The 18,303-nt window shown below is 51.2% G+C and overlaps 1 protein-coding gene across 1 annotated transcript in view; it reads right to left on the bottom strand.

The window, feature by feature from the left end:
• The window catches only part of timm44 (translocase of inner mitochondrial membrane 44 homolog (yeast)), a 111,435-nt gene extending 98,711 nt beyond the window's left edge, over positions 1-12,724 (bottom strand). The window contains exon 1 of the mRNA XM_038777556.1: positions 12,648-12,724. Coding sequence (XP_038633484.1) covers positions 12,648-12,677 — 30 coding nt within the window. The 5' untranslated portion in view covers positions 12,678-12,724. The remainder of the gene's footprint in view (positions 1-12,647) is intronic.
• Positions 12,725-18,303: the final 5,579 nt, after the last annotated feature.

Below are 18,303 nucleotides of genomic sequence, written 5' to 3'. Positions count from 1 at the left end.
TGTTAGTTAAGAACAAAATTAAATCTATGGCACTAAACGACATAGGGTCGGATGATGTGGAGTCTGTGTGGGTAGAATTGAGGAACCACAAAGGCAAAAAAAACCATAATGGGAGTTATGTACAGACCTCCTAACAGTGGACAGGACCAGGGGCGCAACATGTACCGGGAAATAGAAAAGGCATGTCAGAAAGGCACGGTCACGGTGATCATGGGGGACTTCAATATGCAGGTGGATTGGGTAAATAACGTAGCCAGTGGATCCAAAGAAAAGGAATTCATGGAATGCTTACAAGATGGCTTTTTGGAACAGCTTGTCATGGAGCCCACAAGGGAGCAGGCTATTCTGGACCTAGTGCTATGTAATGAACCAGACTTTATAAAAGATCTTAAAGTAAGGGAACACTTAGGAAGCAGCGATCATAATATGGTTGAGTTCAGTCTGCAGTTTGAAAGAGAGAAGGCAAAATAGGATGTAATGTTGTTACAGTTGAATAAAGGTAATTACGAGGGCATGAGAGAGGAACTGGCGAAAATCGACTGGAAGCAGACCCTAGTGGGGAAGACAGTAGAGCAAAAATGGCAGGAGTTTATATGCATAATTGAGGACACTGTACAGAGGTTCATCCCCAAGAAAAGAAAGATTATCCGGGGAGGGATTAGACAGCCATGGCTGACAAAGGAGGTCAGGAAATGTATCAAAGAAAAAGAGAGATCCTATAAAGTGGCCAAAAGCACTGGGAAATCAGAAGATTGGGAAGGCTACAAAAACAAACAGAGGTTAACAAAGAGACAAATAAGGAAGGAGAGGATCAAATATGAAGGCAGGCTAGCCAGTAATATAAGAAATGATAGTAAAAGTTTCTTTCAATACATAAGAAACAAACGACAGGCCAAAGTAGACATTGGGCTAATTCAACCTGATTCTGGAAGGCTAGTGATGGGAGACGAGGAAATGGCTGGAGAACTTAATAAGTACTTTGCGTCTGTCTTCACAGTGGAAGACATGAGTAATATCCCAAAAATTATAAAGGGTCAGGGGGCTGAGTTGAGTATGGTTGCCATTACAAAAGAGATGGTGCTAAAAAAGCTGAAAGGTCTTAAAATTGACAAATCTCCTGGCCCCGATGGGCTACATCCTAGAGTTCTGAGGGAGGTGGCTGAAGAAATAGCGGAAGCGTTGGTTGAGATCTTTCAAAAATCACTGGAGTCAGGGAAAGTCCCGGACGATTGGAAAATCGCTGTTGTAACCCCCTTGTTCAAGAAAGGATCAAGACAAAAGATGGAAAATTATAGGCCAATTAGCCTAACATCGGTTGTTGGTAAAATTCTAGAATCGATCGTTAAGGATGAGATTTCTAAATTCTTGGAAGAGCAGGTCGGATTAGAACAAGTCGACATGGATTTAGTAAGGGGAGGTCGTGCCTGACGAACCTGTTAGAATTCTTTGAGGAGGTGACAAGTAGGTTAGACCAGGGAAACCCAGTGGATGTGGTCTATCTGGATTTCCAAAAGGCCTTTGATAAGGTGCCACACAGGAGGCTGCTGAGTAAGGTGAGGGCCCATGGTGTTCGAGGTGAGCTACTGGCATGGGTTGAGGATTGGCTGTCTGACAGAAGGCAGAGAGTTGGGATAAAAGGTTCTTTTTCGGAATGGCAGCCGGTGACCAGCGGTGTCCCACAGGGTTCAGTGTTGGGGCCGTAGCTGTTCACCATATATATTAATGATCTGGATGAAGGGACTGGGGGCATTCTTGCGAAGTTTGCCGATGATACGAAGTTAGGTGGTCAGGCAGGTAGTGCTGAGGAAGTGGGGAGGCTGCAGAAGGATCTAGACAGTTTGGGAGAGTGGTGCAGGAAATGGCTGATGCAATTCAACGTGAGAAAATGTGAGGTCTTGCACTTTGGAAAAAAGAATCCAAGCATAGATTACTTTCTAAACGGTGAGAAAATTCATAATGCCAAAGTACAAAGGGATCTGGGAGTGCTAGTCGAGGATTCCCTAAAGGTAAACATGCAGGTTGAATCCGTGATTAAGAAAGCGAATGCAATGTTGTCATTTATCTCAAGAGGGTTGGAATATAAAAGCAGCGATGTGCTACTGAGCCTTTATAAGGCTCTGGTTAGGCCTAATTTGGAGTACTGTGTCCAGTTTTGGGCCCCACATCTCAGGAAGGACATACTGGCATTGGAGTGTGTCCAGCGGAGATTCACACGGATGATCCGTGGAATGGCGGGTCTAACATACGAGGAACGGCTGAGGATCCTGGGATTGTATTCATTGGAGTTTAGAAGGTTAAGGGGAGATCTAATAGAAACTTACAAGATAATACATGGCTTAGAAAGGGTGAACGCAAAGAAACTGTTTCCGTTAGGCGAGGAGACGAGGACCCGTGGGCACAGCCTTAGAATTAGAGGGGGTAAATTCAGAACAGAAATGCGGAGACATTTCTTCAGCCAGAGAGTGGTGGGCCTGTGGAATTCATTGCCGCCGAGTGCAGTGGAGGCCGGGACGCTAAATGGCTTCAACGCAGAGATAGATAAATTCTTGATGTCGCGAGGAATTAAGGGCTACAGGGAGAATGCTGTTAGGTGGAGTTGAAATGCCCATCAGCCATGATTGAATGGCGGAGTGGACTCGATGGGCCGAATGGCCTTACTTCCACTCCTATGTCTTATGGTCTAAACCCAAAGATGTGCCGGGTAGGTGGATTAACAATGGTCTATTTTGAGGTTGCGCGGTTGTTTGAAGCGTAACCTCAAACAGACCATTGTTTGCAGCAATGCAGCCAGCAATCAGAACAGCGACCACGGCACCACACAACACACCCACGGCAATTTCTGCAAGACGTGCCAGATCATCGACATGGGTGTCACCATTACACGTGAGAACACCACCCACCAGGTACATGGTACTAATGCACAATCAATGACTACTAAAGTGAGGTTGTAGTACAACTGAAGGCTTTAATAAGCTAGATGTTTCCCCCAGCAGCTCAGGTACAGAAAGGTATCTGCTGGGGCGGCACGGGCTCTTATACCCCGCATTGCAGGGCGGAGTTACCATACAGACTCGACCAATAGAAAACATACATTATCTACCAATGTTGTTCCAGCATTACTAGGTACCGTAATACCTCTACACACTACCATATTCACCCCCTGTTTAAAAAAGAGAGTCCGGCGGGGGTGGTGGCTTGGTATTACAACATGGTAACGTGGTAGTATTATCGTAACTATTTACAATTAACTATATACATGTTAAAATGAAGCAATCAGTCGATCGGAGGCCCTGGTCGTCCTCTGTGATTGTTGAAGCTTCGGTGGTGACGCCGGTGGAGCTTCGGGCGTCTGTGACTCCGGGAGCGTGGTTTTGATCTCTGTGGCAGCTTCAACACCCCTAGATGGCGCTGGTGGGGGAGCTGATTGACCTGGGAAGGGAGCGACTGCGGGGTGCATTGGTGGGCGGGGGGGGCCTAGACAGAGCCGGCGGAAGAACTGATCCTCCTGGGAAGGGGGCAACTGTAAGGTGCACCGGTGGGATGGTGGGTGGGACTCTGTGGCGGGGGTGCGCGCGGGGATCCGGCGGGCGCCAGGTTTCGTAGGGAGACCGCGTCTTGTCGGCCATCGGAGTACACCACGCAGGCATACTGGGGGTTAGCGTGGAGAAGATGGACCCTCTCGACCAACGGGTCCGACTTGTGCGTGTTTTCGGAGCAGAATGGGTCCGGGGGCTGCCAGCCAGGTCGGGAGCGAGGTCCTAGTGGAGGACTTCCTGGGGAAAACAAGGAGGCGTTCGTGAGGTGTTTGGTTGGTCGTGGTGCAGAGCAGGGACCGAATGGAGTGGAGGGCATCCGGGAGGACTTCCTGCCAGCGGGAGACTGGGAGTTTCTGGACCGTAGGGCCAGTAGGACAGTCTTCCAGACCATTCCGTTCTCCCTCTCTACCTGTCCGTTACCCCGGGCGTTGTAACTGGTCGTCCTGAACGAGGCAATGCCCTTGCTGAGCAGGAATTGACGCAGTTCGTCGCTCATAAAGGAGGACCCCCTATCACTATGTATGTAAGCGGGGAACCCGAACAGTGTAAAGATGCTGTGGAGGGCTTTGACGACAGTGGTTGCGGTCATGTCGAGGCAGGGGATGGCGAATGGGAATCGGGAGTGCTCGTCAATCACGTCCAGGAAGTACGTGTTGCGGTCGGTGGAGGGGAGGGGACCTTTGAAGTTCATGCTGAGGCGTTCAAAGGGACGGGAAGCCTTTATCAGGTGCGCTCTCTCTGGCCGGTAGAAGTGCGGCTTGCACTCTGCGCAGATTTGGCAATTCCTGGTGGCTGTCCTGACCTCCTCATGGAGTAGGGCAGGTTGCGGGTCTTGACGAAATGGAAGAAGTGAGTGACCCCCGGGTGGCAGAGGTCCTTGTGTAGGGCTCGGAGGCGGTCCACTTGTGCGTTGGCACATGTGCCACGGGACAGGGCATCAGGAGGCTCGTTTAGCTTCCCGGGACGATACAAGATCTCGTAGTTATAGGTGGAGAGTTCGCTCCTCCACCGCAAGATTTTATCGTTTTTTTATCTTGCCCCGCTGTGCATTATCGAACATAAAGGCGACCGACCGTTGGTCAGTGAGGAGAGTGAATCTCCTGCCGGCCAGGTAATGCCTACAATGTCGCACAGCTTCTCCTATGGCTTGGGCCTGCTTTTCGACTGAGTGGCGGATTTCAGAAGCATGGAGAGTACATGAGAAGAAGGCCACGGGTCTGACCGCTTGGTCGAGGGTGGCCGCCAGAGCTACGTTGGACGTGTTGCTCTCGACCTGGAAGGGGAGGGACTCGTCGATGGCGTGCATGCTTTGATGCGGCTGAAGGCCTGGCGGGCCTCTATCGACAGGGGAAAGACTGTGGATTGGATCAGAGGACGGGCCTTGTCTGCATAGTTGGGGACCCACTGGGCGTAATAAGAGAAGAACCCGAGACAGCACTCAGGGCTTGGAGCAGTGAGGGAGGGGAAACTCCATAAGGGGGCGCATGCGTTCCGGGTCGGGGCCTATAACTCCACTTCGCACTACGTAGCCGAGGGTGGCTAGGCGGTCGGTGGCACACGCATTTATCCTTGTTATACGTAAGGTTAAAGATTTTCGCGGTCTGGAGGAATTTTCGGAGGTTGTTGTCATGGTCCTGCTGGTCGTGGCCGCAAATGGTGACATTATCGAGATACGGGAATGTTGCCCGTAAACCGTATCGGTCAACCATTCGGTCCATCTCTCGCTGGAAGACCGAGACCCCATTAGTGACACCGAAAGGAACCCTTAAAAAGTGGTAGAGCCGCCCATTTGCCTCGAAGGCAGTGTACTTGCGGTCACTCGTGCGGATGGGGAGCTGGTGGTAGGCGGACTTGAGGTCCACCGTGGAGAAGACCTTGTATTGAACGATCCTGTTTACCAGGTTGGATATGCGGGGGAGAGGGTACGCGTCCAGCTGCGTAAACCTGTTGATGGTCTGACTGTAGTCGATGACCATCCTATTCTTCTCCCTGGTCTTTACCACCACTACTTGAGCTCTCCAGGGACTGTTGCTACCTACAATGACTCCTTCCCTCGGTAGCCGTTGGACCTCTGACCTAATAAAGATCCGGTCCTGGACACTGTACCGTCTGCCCCCTGGTGGGGACGGGTTTGCAATCCGGGGTGAGGTTCGCAAACAGGGAAGGCGGATTGACCTTGAGGGTCGCGAGGCTGCAGACAGTGAGAGGGGGTATAGGGCCACCGAATTTTAAAGTTAGACTTTGGAGGTTGCACTGGAAGTCTAACCCTAGGAGTGCGGCTGCGCAGAGGTGGGGAAGGACGTAGAGCCGGTAATTTTTGAACTCCCTTCCCTGGCCCGTGAGATTTGCTACACAGGGAGATTTTTTGATTAACAGGGGTGGACGGGGAGAGAACAGCGCCTTACCGTGTCGGGGTGTATGAAGGTCTCCGTGCTCCCAAGAGTCGATTAAGCAGGACGTCTCGTGTCCGTTGATAAGCACCGTTTGTAGTAGCAGTTGAGAGCGTTCGAGGCCGAGACTGGTCCAGGGTCACCGAGGCTAATCGTGGCAGCAGCTGGGTGTTCTCGTCGGGGCAGTGTGGGGTCATCAGCACTGAGGTCCTGGGAGTCCATCGCACATGGCTGTGGGTGCACAAAATGGCGGCGCCCATCCATCGCACGCGGCGTCCGCGGAACAAGATGGCGGCGTTCGCTGGCCGCACGGGGCCCGTGGAGAGGGTTGTAGTGGCAGTCGGCATTCGCTTCCGGAGACCACAGCGACCGCCCGGACCTGGCATACCGCCATGAGATGGTCCTTTTTGCCGCACCCTTTACAGGTGGAGGAACGGGCTGGGCAGCGCTGTCGGGGGTGTTTGGCTTGCCCGCGAAATAGCAGCGGGGCCCCCCGGGGTTGCTGGGCCGTCTTGCAGTGCAACCTTGTGGGGGAGTGTGGGGCATTGCCTCGGAGTCGGCTGCAGAGGGATTCCACGCTGCCCAGGGGGCTGCCGCGTGGTCGGGGGCGTAGGCGTTTCGGGAGGCCACATCCAGGGAGCTGGCAAGGGCCCGTGTCTCCTTGAGGCCTAGAGTTTCTTTCTCCAGCAAACGCTGGTGGATTTGAGAGGACAGCATATCCGCAACGAAAGCGTCCCGAATCAACAGTTCAGTGTGGTCATTTGCTGAAACTTGCGAGCAGCTGCAGTTTCTCCCAAACACTAGGAGCGCACGGTAGAATTTTTCTAGTGTCTCACCAGGAATTTGTCGCCTCGTTGCTAGTAGATGCCGGGCGTAGACCTGATTCACAGGGCGAATGTAATGTCCTTTCAGCAACTCCATCGCGGCATCAAAGTCGTCCACGTCCTCGATGAGGGTGTAGACTTCTGGGCTCACCCTCGAGTGCAGGATCTGCAGTTTCTGTTCTCTTGTGGGTGTGTTTTCTGCCGTTCCGAGGTAGCCGTTGAAGCACGCTAGCCAGTGCTTGAAAGTCACCGCCGAGTTTACTGCGTGGGGGCTGAGTTGCAGACACTCCGGCTTGATTCGGAGCTCCATTCTTTAAATCTAGCTTATTAAATTGATGCACAATCAATGACTACTAAAGCGAGGTTGTAGTACAACTAAAGGCTTTAATAAGCTAGATGTTTCCCCCAGCAGCTCAGGTACAGAAAGGAAGCTGCTGGGGCGGCACGGGCTCTTATACCCTGCCTTGCAGGGCGGAGTTACCATACAGGCTCGACCAATAGAAAACATACATTATCTACCAATGGTGTTCCGGCATTACTAGGTACTGTAATACCTCTACACAGACTACCACAGGTACATACTCGTGCGAATCAGTCAACGTTGTCTACCTCATACGCTGCAGGAAAGGATGTCCTGAAGCATGGTACATTGGCGAGAACATGCAGACGCTACAACAACGGACGAACGGACATCGCATGACCATCGCCAGGCAGGAATGTTCCCTTCCAGTCGGGGAACACTTCAGCCGTCAAGGGTATGCAGCCTCTGATCTTCGGGTAAGCAATCTCCAAGGCGGCCTTCAGGACGCGTGCCAACACAGAATCACCGAGCAGAAACTTATAGCCAAGATCTGCACACATGAGTAGGCCTCAACCGGCACCTTGGATTCATGTCTCATTACATTCATCCCCCGCCAACTGTCCTGGCTTGAGACAATTCATACCTCTTTAACCTGTGATTGTCCCTCTCTCCAGTTGCCCCATCTGGACCTGTAAAGCCGTAATTACCTGCAAAGACTCGCATTATAAGTATCGCCTTGCATCATTGACTTTGTATATATGTTTCTGGTACCCACCTCTTAATTCACCTGAGGAAGGAGCTGTGCTCCGAAAGCTAGTGATTCAAAACAAACCTGTTGGACTTTAACCTGGTGTTGAAAATTGTCATCACACCTTTGTCATTGCTGCGTCAAAACCGTAACCACCCTATGGGGAAACTTTCACAAGGTCTTCGGTGTTAAAAAGGCAGAACACTATCATCTTCTCAAGGCTAATTAGGAATTAATTGGATGGTGGTTTTGAAAGCAAATCAAGACTGCAAATGCTGAAATCCAAAGGACTTCAGTCATCATCTCCATTAAAAGAAAAGAGATTCTGACAGTATAACCACTCATTAAGTTAGAATACCATCACAAGGTGTGCGAGTGCCTAGGGAAGGTAATACTCCTCTGGTGAAGCTGGTGTATGGATCAGAGGATGAGCAGTGCCATGAGAAGGAGTGAGCAGCTGGAGCAGGAAACCTTTTGTGGTGCACGACAGATAAAGATGGCGGAGGGCAAGGGGGCAGCGCTGCCCACCTCGTGGTCAATGGAGTAGTTGGAGGAGTTTTTGAATGTAAAATTCCAGCAGCAGAGGAAAGAGGCTTTGGAAGACCTGGCTATGGTGGTGGAGCTGCTTAGAGCTGCGATTGAGAGAGTGAATCAGGGATTAGAGGCTCAGGGCTTGGCAATCTAGAAGGTGAAGGAGGCGGTGGGAGAGCATGAGGAGCGTATGGCATCCTAGAGACAGAGTTGGGGATGGTTTGGACAGCCAAAAGAGGTTGAGAGAGAAATTAGAGGACCTGTAGAACCGCTCCAGAAGAACCTGAGGATTGTCAGCATGCCGGAGTATGTGATGGTCAGTGGGAAGTAGGAGGGTATTCCAATAGTCCCAGTCAACGTTGGTGCCCCAAACTGGGACGATGTGGATTTATGAGGCGGATGTTGGGAAAGATTCTGGACTTGCACACGCATCGGTTGATTTCAATACCGTCCAGGACCCAGTCGAGTCTTCAGTCGTCAAAGGTGGTGACAGTGGCTAGGGAGCTGAGGGGTTCCATGGAACCAAGGGGTTCCAACCATGGAGGGACTGGTTTAGCTCACTTGGCTAAATCGCTGGCTTTTAAAGCAGACCAACAGCACGGTTCGATTCCCGTACCAGCCTCCCCGGACAAGCACCAGAATGTGGCGACTACGGGCTTTTCACAGTAGCTTCATTGAAGCCTACTCGTGACAATAAGCGATTTTCATTTTTCATTTCACATGGGGAGGAAGTGGTGGGGGGAGAGACACGTGGAGGTTTGGGAGGGTGAGGGCGAAGGAGTTTTCATACTTCTCCCATGTGCACCGGGTGTACTTTCAGATTGATTTTTTGTGATGGACAAGGCCATGCTGGCAGGGATGGCCAACTCAGAGTATTCAGCGATTGCGGTCTCTGACCACACACGCATTGGGTGGATTTGCAGGCGGTTCGGGGAGGCCCAATGGCCGCAGTGGAGGCTGGATGTGTTGCTGTGTGGGTGGGTGCAGGCTGCCACTTAGGGCCGTTGAACGACACGGGGGAGGTCATTGTGGGAGGCACTCAAGGCTGTAGTTAGAGGGGTGTTTATTTTGTTTCTTACGCACAGGGAGAGGATTGAATGGGCGGAGAAGCCAAGACTGGTAGGTGAGATTTTGAGGGTGGACAGGAGATACTCGGTGGTGCTGAAAATGGGGTTGCTGAAGGAGAGGCAGAGGCTCCAGATGGAGTTTGAGTTAGTGTCTACGGGGAAGGTAGTGGAGCAATTGCAGAGGGCCAGTGTACGAATATGGAGAGAAGGCGAGTCAAATGCTGGCCCATCAGTTGAGGAAGCAAGCAGCGGCAAGGGAGACTGGTAGAGTGAGTGACATAGGGAACAGTGGTGATGGACCCAGAGGGGGCGAATGAGGCATTTGGGGTCTTTTATAGGAGTTGGAGCCCGCAACAGAAGAGGGGATGCAACGGTTGATGGATGGGTCAGAGTTCCCCAAAGTGGGGGAGGGGCATGTTCCGGGTCTGGATTGAGGGAGTTGATGGATGGCATGGGTGCGATGCAGGTAGGGAAGGCCCCAGTGCCTGACAGGTCACCAGTAGAGTTTTATAAAAAGTTTGGGCTGGAGCTGGGCATATTTGTTTGAGGTGCTGGGGCGGATTGGGTTCGGGCAGGGATTTGCGGATTGGGTCCGACTGCTGTACAAGGCGCCGGAGGCGAGTGTGTGGACGAACCGAGTGACTTTGGGCTGCATCATGGGACAAGACAGGGGTGCCCGCTCCCCCACCACTCTCCGCCAACTCCCCTCCACTAATCCCCGCCGACCCACCCTCCACTACTCCCCGACACCCCCTTTAACTCACTACTCCACACCACCGCCCTCCACTATACCCCACCACCACCCAACTTCCAGTGGTCCCCACCACCCACCTCCCTCCACGACTCACTGCCACCATCCCCCCCTCCACCTCCACTACTCCCCACCACCACTCCACTACTCCCCACCACCACCCCTCCACTACTCCCCACCACCACCCCTCCACTACTCCCCACCACCACCACCCCTCCACTACTCCCCACCACCCCCCCTCCACTACTCCCCACCGCCGCCACCCCCCCTCCACTACTCCCCACCGCCACCACCCCCCTCCACTACTCCCACCGCCGCCACCCCCCTCCACTACTCCCCACCGCCGCCACCCCCCTCCACTACTCCCCACCGCCGCCCACCCCCCCTCCACTACTCCCCACCGCCGCCACCCCCCCTCCACTACTCCCCACCGCCGCCACCCCCCTCCACTACTCCCCACCGCCACCCCCCCCTCCACTACTCCCCATCGTCACCACCCCTCCACTACTCCCCACCACCACTACTCCCCACCGCCACCACCCCCCCTCCACTACTCCCCACCACCACTACTCCCCACCGCCACCCCCCTCCACTACTCCCCACCGCCACCACTCCCCCCCGCCACCCTCCCCCTCCACTACTCCCCACCGCCACCACCACCCCCCCTCCACTACTCCCCACTGCCACCACCCCTCCACTACTCCCCACCGCCACCAGCCCCCCCCCACTACTCACCACCACCCCCCCCACTACTCACCCCCCCCACTACTCACCCCCCCCCACTACTCACCACCCCACCCCACTACTCACCACCCCACCCCACTACTCACCACCCCACCCCACTACTCACCACCCCACCCCACTACTCACCACCCCCCCCCCACTACTCACCACCCCCCCCACTACTCACCACCCCCCCCACTACTCACCCCTCCCCCCACTACTCACCACCCCACCCACTACTCACCACCCCCCCACTACTCACCACCCCCCCACTACTCACCAACCCCCCACTACTCACCACCACCAGCCCCCCCACTACTCACCACCACCAGCCCCCCCACTACTCACCACCACCAGCCCCCCCACTACTGCCCCATGGGGCAGCAGGGTAGCATGGTGGTTAGCATAAATGCTTCACAGCTCCAGGGTCCCAGGTTCGATTCCCGGCTGGGTCACTGTCTGTGTGGAGTCTGCACGTCCTCCCCCTGTGTGCGTGGGTTTCCTCCGGGTGCTCCGGTTTCCTCCCACAGTCCAAAGATGTGCGGGTTAGGTGGATTGGCCATGCTAAATTGCCCGTAGTGTCCTAATAAAAGTAAGGTTAAGGGGGGGGTTGTTGGGTTGCGGGTATGAGGTGGATGCGTGGGTTTGATAGGATGATCATGGTTCGGCACAACATTGAGGGCCGAAGGGCCTGTTCTGTGCTGTACTGTTCTATGTACTCACCACCACCAGCCCCCCCCCACTACTCACCACCACCAGCCCCCCCCACTACTCACCACCACCAGCCCCCCCACTACTCACCACCACCAGCCCCCCCACTACTCACCACCACCAGCCCCCCCACTACTCACCACCACCCCCCCCCAACTACTCACCACACCCCCCCAACTACTCACCACACCCCCCCAACTACTCACCACACCCCCCCAACTACTCACCACCCCCCCCCAACTACTCACCACCACCCCCCCCCCACTACTCACCACCCCCCAACTAACTACATCCCCCCCAACTACTCCTACTCCCCCCCCCAACTACTCACCCCCCCCCAACTACTCACACCACCCCCCCCAACTACTCACCACCCCCCCAACTACTCACCACACCCCCCCCCAACTACTCACCACCACCCCCCCCAACTACTCACCACCCCCACCCCCAACTACTCACCACCCCCCCCAACTACTCACCACACTCCCCCCCAAACTACTCACCACCACCACCCCCCCCCAACTACTCACCACCACCCCCCCCCCAACTACTCACCACCCACCCCCCCAACTACTCACCACCACCCCCCCCAACTACTCACCACCACCACCACCCCCCAACTACTCACCACCACCACCCCCCCCAACTACTCACCACCACCACCCCCCCCCAACTACTCACCACCACCACCCACCCCCCCAACTACTCACCACCACCACCCCCCCCCCAACTACTCACCACCACCACCCCCCCCCCCAACTACTCACCACCACCACCCCCCCCCCAACTACTCACCACCACCACCCCTCCTCTACCACCACCCCCCCTCCTCTACCACCACCCCCCTCCTCTACCACCACTCTCCTTGGCAGGCTCAGTACCAGACAGCCTTCCCCCCGCGCGGACCGGCTCCCTCCATACACAGGTCATACTTCGTACAGGGAAGGTTCGCTGCCAGGCCCGACTGCCACTGTGCCCACCGATGTCCCTCAGCACTGTCCGAATGGACATATAGTTCTGGACCCGATCCCGGGCGGGGAGCAACTAGCCACACTTCCCTCTCACCTGGTAACCCCGGCTGCCGGCCGCCGCCATCTTACCGCCGAGTGTCTTTCCAGAGCGGAAGTGACAGAGGACGCTGGCGCGATGAGGCAGCCGGGTGGGCGGGGCCCCGCACGGGGTCCCGCAGGCGGGAGTGTCACACAGCAGCCAGCGCTCAGCAATGTTGAAGCCCGGGCGGGCGGGGAGCACGTGCCACCCGGCATCTCCGCTAACAACTTTCATGTAGCCATTTCGATATAGACAAATATCCTACCACCCTTCAGCATCTGGGAGCGAAATTATAGAAACTTGCCACAGAGAAATGTAATTGTTCAGGATTTGAAAGCAATGCGGGTTGTGTGGAGAAAATCATCTTCCTTCTCGATCTTTGCACATTTAACCTCTGATGACCTCTCGCCAGAAAGAACGAGCGTGTTATCTGCTCTTAAAAAGCCTCATTAAAAAGCTCGAACATCCTCATTAGGTCACCTTAACCTTTGGGCCATTTATAGCATATTGGGAATTGATACAGCAAAAGCAGGAATCACTCGGAATGAAAGTGAAAAGAAAATCGCAGAGGAAGACATTTCAATCCTGGAGCAAAGGGGAAAATTAGGTTGATTAGCAACAGAGGTGTGCCATGGCTGTGTTAAGAATTATTTTTCTTTATTAGGAGGTATGAAGGATGGGGGATGGGGGATGGGGGATGGGGGATGGGGGATGGGGGGGGGGGGGGGGGGTTAAGAGTCAAGATTCAATTAGCTAGGCCAAGTGTGCGGGGAAAATAACCTGAAAGTATATAGGCAGCAGGATCTTTGGATGAACGAGTTTCGAAAGTTTAGCCAGATTACATAGCCACAACTGGTGGGAAAAGAAACACCGAATGGGGTTCAATAGTAGGCAGAAATGAGATAGGGTCAATAGATTTGTGGCATTGGAGATGGGAACAGTCAGTTTGACAAAGATAGGAAATCTGAAGTGGATAGGGCACCATTCCGGAGATGATGTAACCACAGTTCTATTCAGCGAGATTGGAGTGAAGCTAGGGCAATCGGAGGATTTGGATTTGTCACATGTACCAAGGTAGAGTTAAAAGTATTGCTCTGCAGTCAAGACAGATCGTTTCATACATGAAAAATATAGGACAGAATGTAAATACATAGACATACGGTGAAGTTTGCGTAGTGTAGTATTACTCAGGAGTGAAGATGGATGAAGATTAGTTCAGTCCATAAGGTGATGCAGGAGTCTGGTAACAGCAGTTAAAAGGCTGTTTTTGAATCTGTTCTCAGACTTTTGTATCTCCTGCCCGCTGGAAGAGGGAATAACCTGGGTGGGGGGGGGATTTTGATTATGCTGCCCACTTTGGGGTGGTGTAGACAGGACTGTCAAAGGCTGCAGCAACAAAGGAGGATTGATCCACTCAATATTGTTTGCACCTTTGGTTAGGACTGTTAGTGAAGAGACAAAAATGACTGGAACACCTTGGAGAACTGGATGCTGGAATCTGAAACCAAGAGAAAATGACCCTTTCATACTTGTCAAAAGCTTTGACAAAGGGTCATCTGGACTCAATGTTAGCTCTTTTCTCCCTACAGATGTTGCCAGACCAGCTGAGATTTTCCAGCATTTTCTCAAATGGGTCAGTTAAGGGAAACAGGGTGACTTTGTTTTGAGCCAGTTAAGAGGACCATTTACACTATCAATGGAACCAAGCAGGAGATTTGGGTGTTCTGGAGCTGTTATAATCTGGTATAAATAAAAGCATAACATTCATGGTTAGGGCAGGTTTGAGGATGGGATGGGGTAGAATGTTTTTAATGGGTCAAACTAAAACAGCTAAATGGATAGTCTATCTCAAAGGGCATCTATACAAAGATATGATAAAAGTAAAGTATTTGCTGGTCCAGTGGTGTGTCTCAGTTGTGATGTTTTAAGCCTCATTAATACACACCTCACCAATCCAATGCATATGCAATCTCCTCGAGAGGCGATGCATGTCAATTTGGGGTAATAACAAAATTATCCTCAGACCCCCATAGCTAATGAGAACAAGTGCTATTCCATCACAGTGAAAAACAGGTCCAAATTGCATCTGAAATAATACAGCAAATTATAATTTGCTGCACAAGCCAGTAACCATGCCTCACTATCCAAAATATCACTTGTTAGAGGCGAGGGTTGGAGGGTAAAGAGATTAGAATAACATAAAACTTAAATGTTCCTACACAAACTATCAATTGACAATTTATTTTTCACCTTGAACTAGTGCCAGACTAATTTGGAGTTATTCAAGGATGTCTCAGCCAGAGTGGATAGAAGGGAACCAGGTGTATTTGGACTACCAGAAAGCATTCAACAAGGTACCTCACAAAAGGTTGTCACAAGAGCCTATGGTGTTGGAGGTAGTATATTTGCATGGATAGAGAATTGGCTAATGAACAGGAAACAGCAAATGGGGATAAAGTGTTATTTTTCAAGTTGTTGATCTGAACCAGTGATGTTCCAGGGGCTCAGTGCTGGGACCACAACTATTTACAATATATATTAATGACTTGGAGGAAGGAAGCAAATGTACTGTAGCCAAATTTGCAGAAGACACAAAAACAGATAGAAAAGCAAGTTGCAAGAGAGATGCAAACAGTTTGCAAAGATTGATAATTTAAGTGAGCAAAAAGTTGGCAAATTGAGTAGAATGTGGGAAAATGAGAAGTTGTTTATTTTGGAAGGGAGAACAAAAGAACAGCATTATTTAAATAGAGAAAAACTGCAGAAAGCTGCAACACAAAAGGACTTTGGAGTACTTGCACACGAAACACAAAGCTAGCACATGAGTCAGTGGGTAATCAGGAAGGCTAATAGAACGTTGGCCCTTATTTCAAGGGTGTTGGGAGTATATAAGGGAAGCCTTGCTGCACACCTGCTAGGTACTGGTGAGACCACACCTGGAGAACTGTGAGCAGTTTTGGTCCCCTTATTTAAGGAAATATATTTATTTCATTGGAGGCGGTTCAGAGAAGGTTCACTAGGATGATCCCTGGTATGGAGGTATTGTCTTGTGAGCAAAGGTTGGGACTCTGGAATTTAGGACGACAGGAGATCTTATTGAAACATATAGGATTCTTTTTTTCATATAAATTGAATACCCAATTATATTCTTTTCCAATTAAGGGTCAATTTAGCATGGCCAATCCACCTAACCTGCACATCTTTTGTGGGGGGGGGGGGGGGGGGGGGTGTGAAGCCCACGCAGACACGGAGAATATGCAAACTCTACCCAGACAGCGACCCAGGGCCAGGATCGGACCTGGGTCCTCAATGCCGTAGGCAGCAGCTAACCACTGAACCACCTGAAACATAGGATTCTAATGGGGCTTGCTAGGGTAAATGCAGAGAGGATGTTTCGCTCATGGGAGAGTCTAGGACTGGGTCTCAGTCTCAGAATAAAGGGGCTCCAATTGAAGACTGGAATGAAAAGGAATTTCTCCTTTAAAGGGTTGACTCTTTGGAACTCCTTGCCACAGAGACCTGTAGGGGCAGAGTTCTTGTATACATTTAAGGTTGATATAGATTCTTGATCAGTAAGGGAATCAAGGGTTCCATGGAAAGGGGGCGCATGGAATGTCAGATCAGCCGTGATATAGATGCTAAACCGCACTGGAGAGCCAATTAACAACGCACAACGTGCACAATTCTAAACTAAGCTTTTAAAATGCTACGCTTTGCAGATACAAGTACATTTTGAAACTGGGCATATACATTAACAGATAATCAAATACTTCAAAATAAATTAAATCTCAAATCCACAGTCTGTTGATTCCTCTGAGGTTTGTTGGTATGGTTGTGGTTATAAGTGTTACAATTAGTACAGTGCATGCATCCTCATCTGAGGTTTAGTTGAGCTGGGGAAACAATTAATCTCATTCATTCGGGGCAGCACGGTGGCAGTGATTGGCCCATTTAATAAAGGGAGATGAGGAAATGGCTGAGGAACTGAACAGGTTTTTTGGGTCGGTCTTCACAGTGGAAGACACAAATAACATGCCAGTGACTGATAGAAATGAGGCTATGACAGGTGAGGACCTTGAGAGGATTGTTATCACTAAGGAGGTAGTGATGGGCAAGCTAATGGGGCTATAGGTAGACAAGTCTCCTGGCCCTGATGGAATGCATCCCAAAGTGCTAAAAGAGATGGCTAGGGAAATTGCAGATGCACTAGTGATGATTTACCAAAATTCACTAGACTCTGGGGTGGTCCCGGTGGATTGGAAATTAGCAAACGTGACACCACTGTTTAAAAAAAGGAGGTAAGCAGAGAGCAGGAAATTATAGGCCAGTGAGCTTAACTTCGGTAGTAGGGAAGATGCTGGAATCTATCAAGGAAGAAATAGCGAGGCATCTGGATAGAAATTGTCCCATTGGGCAGACGCAGGATGGGTTCATAAAGGGCAGGTCGTGCCTAATTTAGTGGAATTTTTTGATGACATTACCAGTGCAGTAGATAACAGGGAGCCAATGGATGTGGTATATCTGGATTTCCAGAAAGCCTTTGACACACAAAAGGTTGCTGCATAAGATAAAGATGCATGGCATTACGGGTAAAGTAGTAGCATGGATAGAGGATTGGTTAATTAATAGGAAGCAAAGAGTGGAGATTAATGGGTGTTTCTCTGGCTGGCAATCAGTAGTTAGTGGTGTCCCTCAGGGTTCCGTGTTGGGCCCACAATTGTTCACAATTTACATAGATGATTTGGAGTTGGGGACCAAGGGCAATGTGTCCAAGTTTGCAGATGACACTAAGATGAGTGGTAAAGCGAAAAGTGCAGAGGATACTGGAAGTCTGCAGAGGGATTTGGATAGGTTAAGTGAATGGGCTAGGATCTGGCAGATGGAATACAATGTTGACAAATGTGAGGTTATCCATTTTGGTAGGAATAACAGCAAACAGGATTATTTAAACGATAAAATATTAAAGCATGCCGCTGTGCAGAGAGAGACCTGGGTGTGCTAGTGCATGAGTCACAGAAAGTTGGTTTACAGGTGCAACAGGTGATTAAGGCAGCAAATTGAATTTTGTCTTTCATTGCTAGAGGGATGGAGTTGAAGACAAGGGAGGTTATGCTGCAATTGTATAAGGTGTTAGTGAGGCCACACCTGGAGTATTGTGTTCAGTTTTGGACTCCTTACTTGAGAAAGGACATATTGGCACTGAAGGGTGTGCAGAGGAGATTCACTAGGTTAATCCCAGAGCTGAAGGGGTTGGATTATGAGGAGAGGTTGAGTAGACTGGGACTGCACTCGTTGGAATTTAGAAGGATGAGGGGGGATCTTATAGAAACATTTAAAATTATGAAGAGAATAGATAGGATAGATGCGGGCAGGTTGTTTCCACTGGCGGGTGAAAGCAGAAGTAGGGGACATAGCCTGAAAATAAGGGGAAGTAGATTTAGGACTGAGTTTAGGAGGAACTTCCTCACCCAAAGGGTTGTGAATCTATGGAATTCCTTGCCCAGTGAAGCAGCTGAGGCTCCTTCATTAAATTTTTTTAAGGTAAAGATAGATAGTTTTTTGAAGAATAAAGGGTTATGGTGTTCGGGCCGGAAAGTGGAGCCGAGTCCACAAAAGATCAGCTATGATCTCATTGAATGGCGGAGCAGGCTCGAGGGGCCAGATGGCCTAC

This window comes from Scyliorhinus canicula, chromosome 18 (genome assembly GCF_902713615.1).
Source record: "Scyliorhinus canicula chromosome 18, sScyCan1.1, whole genome shotgun sequence".
NCBI classification, from domain to species: domain Eukaryota; kingdom Metazoa; phylum Chordata; class Chondrichthyes; order Carcharhiniformes; family Scyliorhinidae; genus Scyliorhinus; species Scyliorhinus canicula.
The sequence above is the reverse complement of the archived record's forward strand: the minus strand, read 5'-3'. Positions and strand labels throughout refer to the sequence as shown.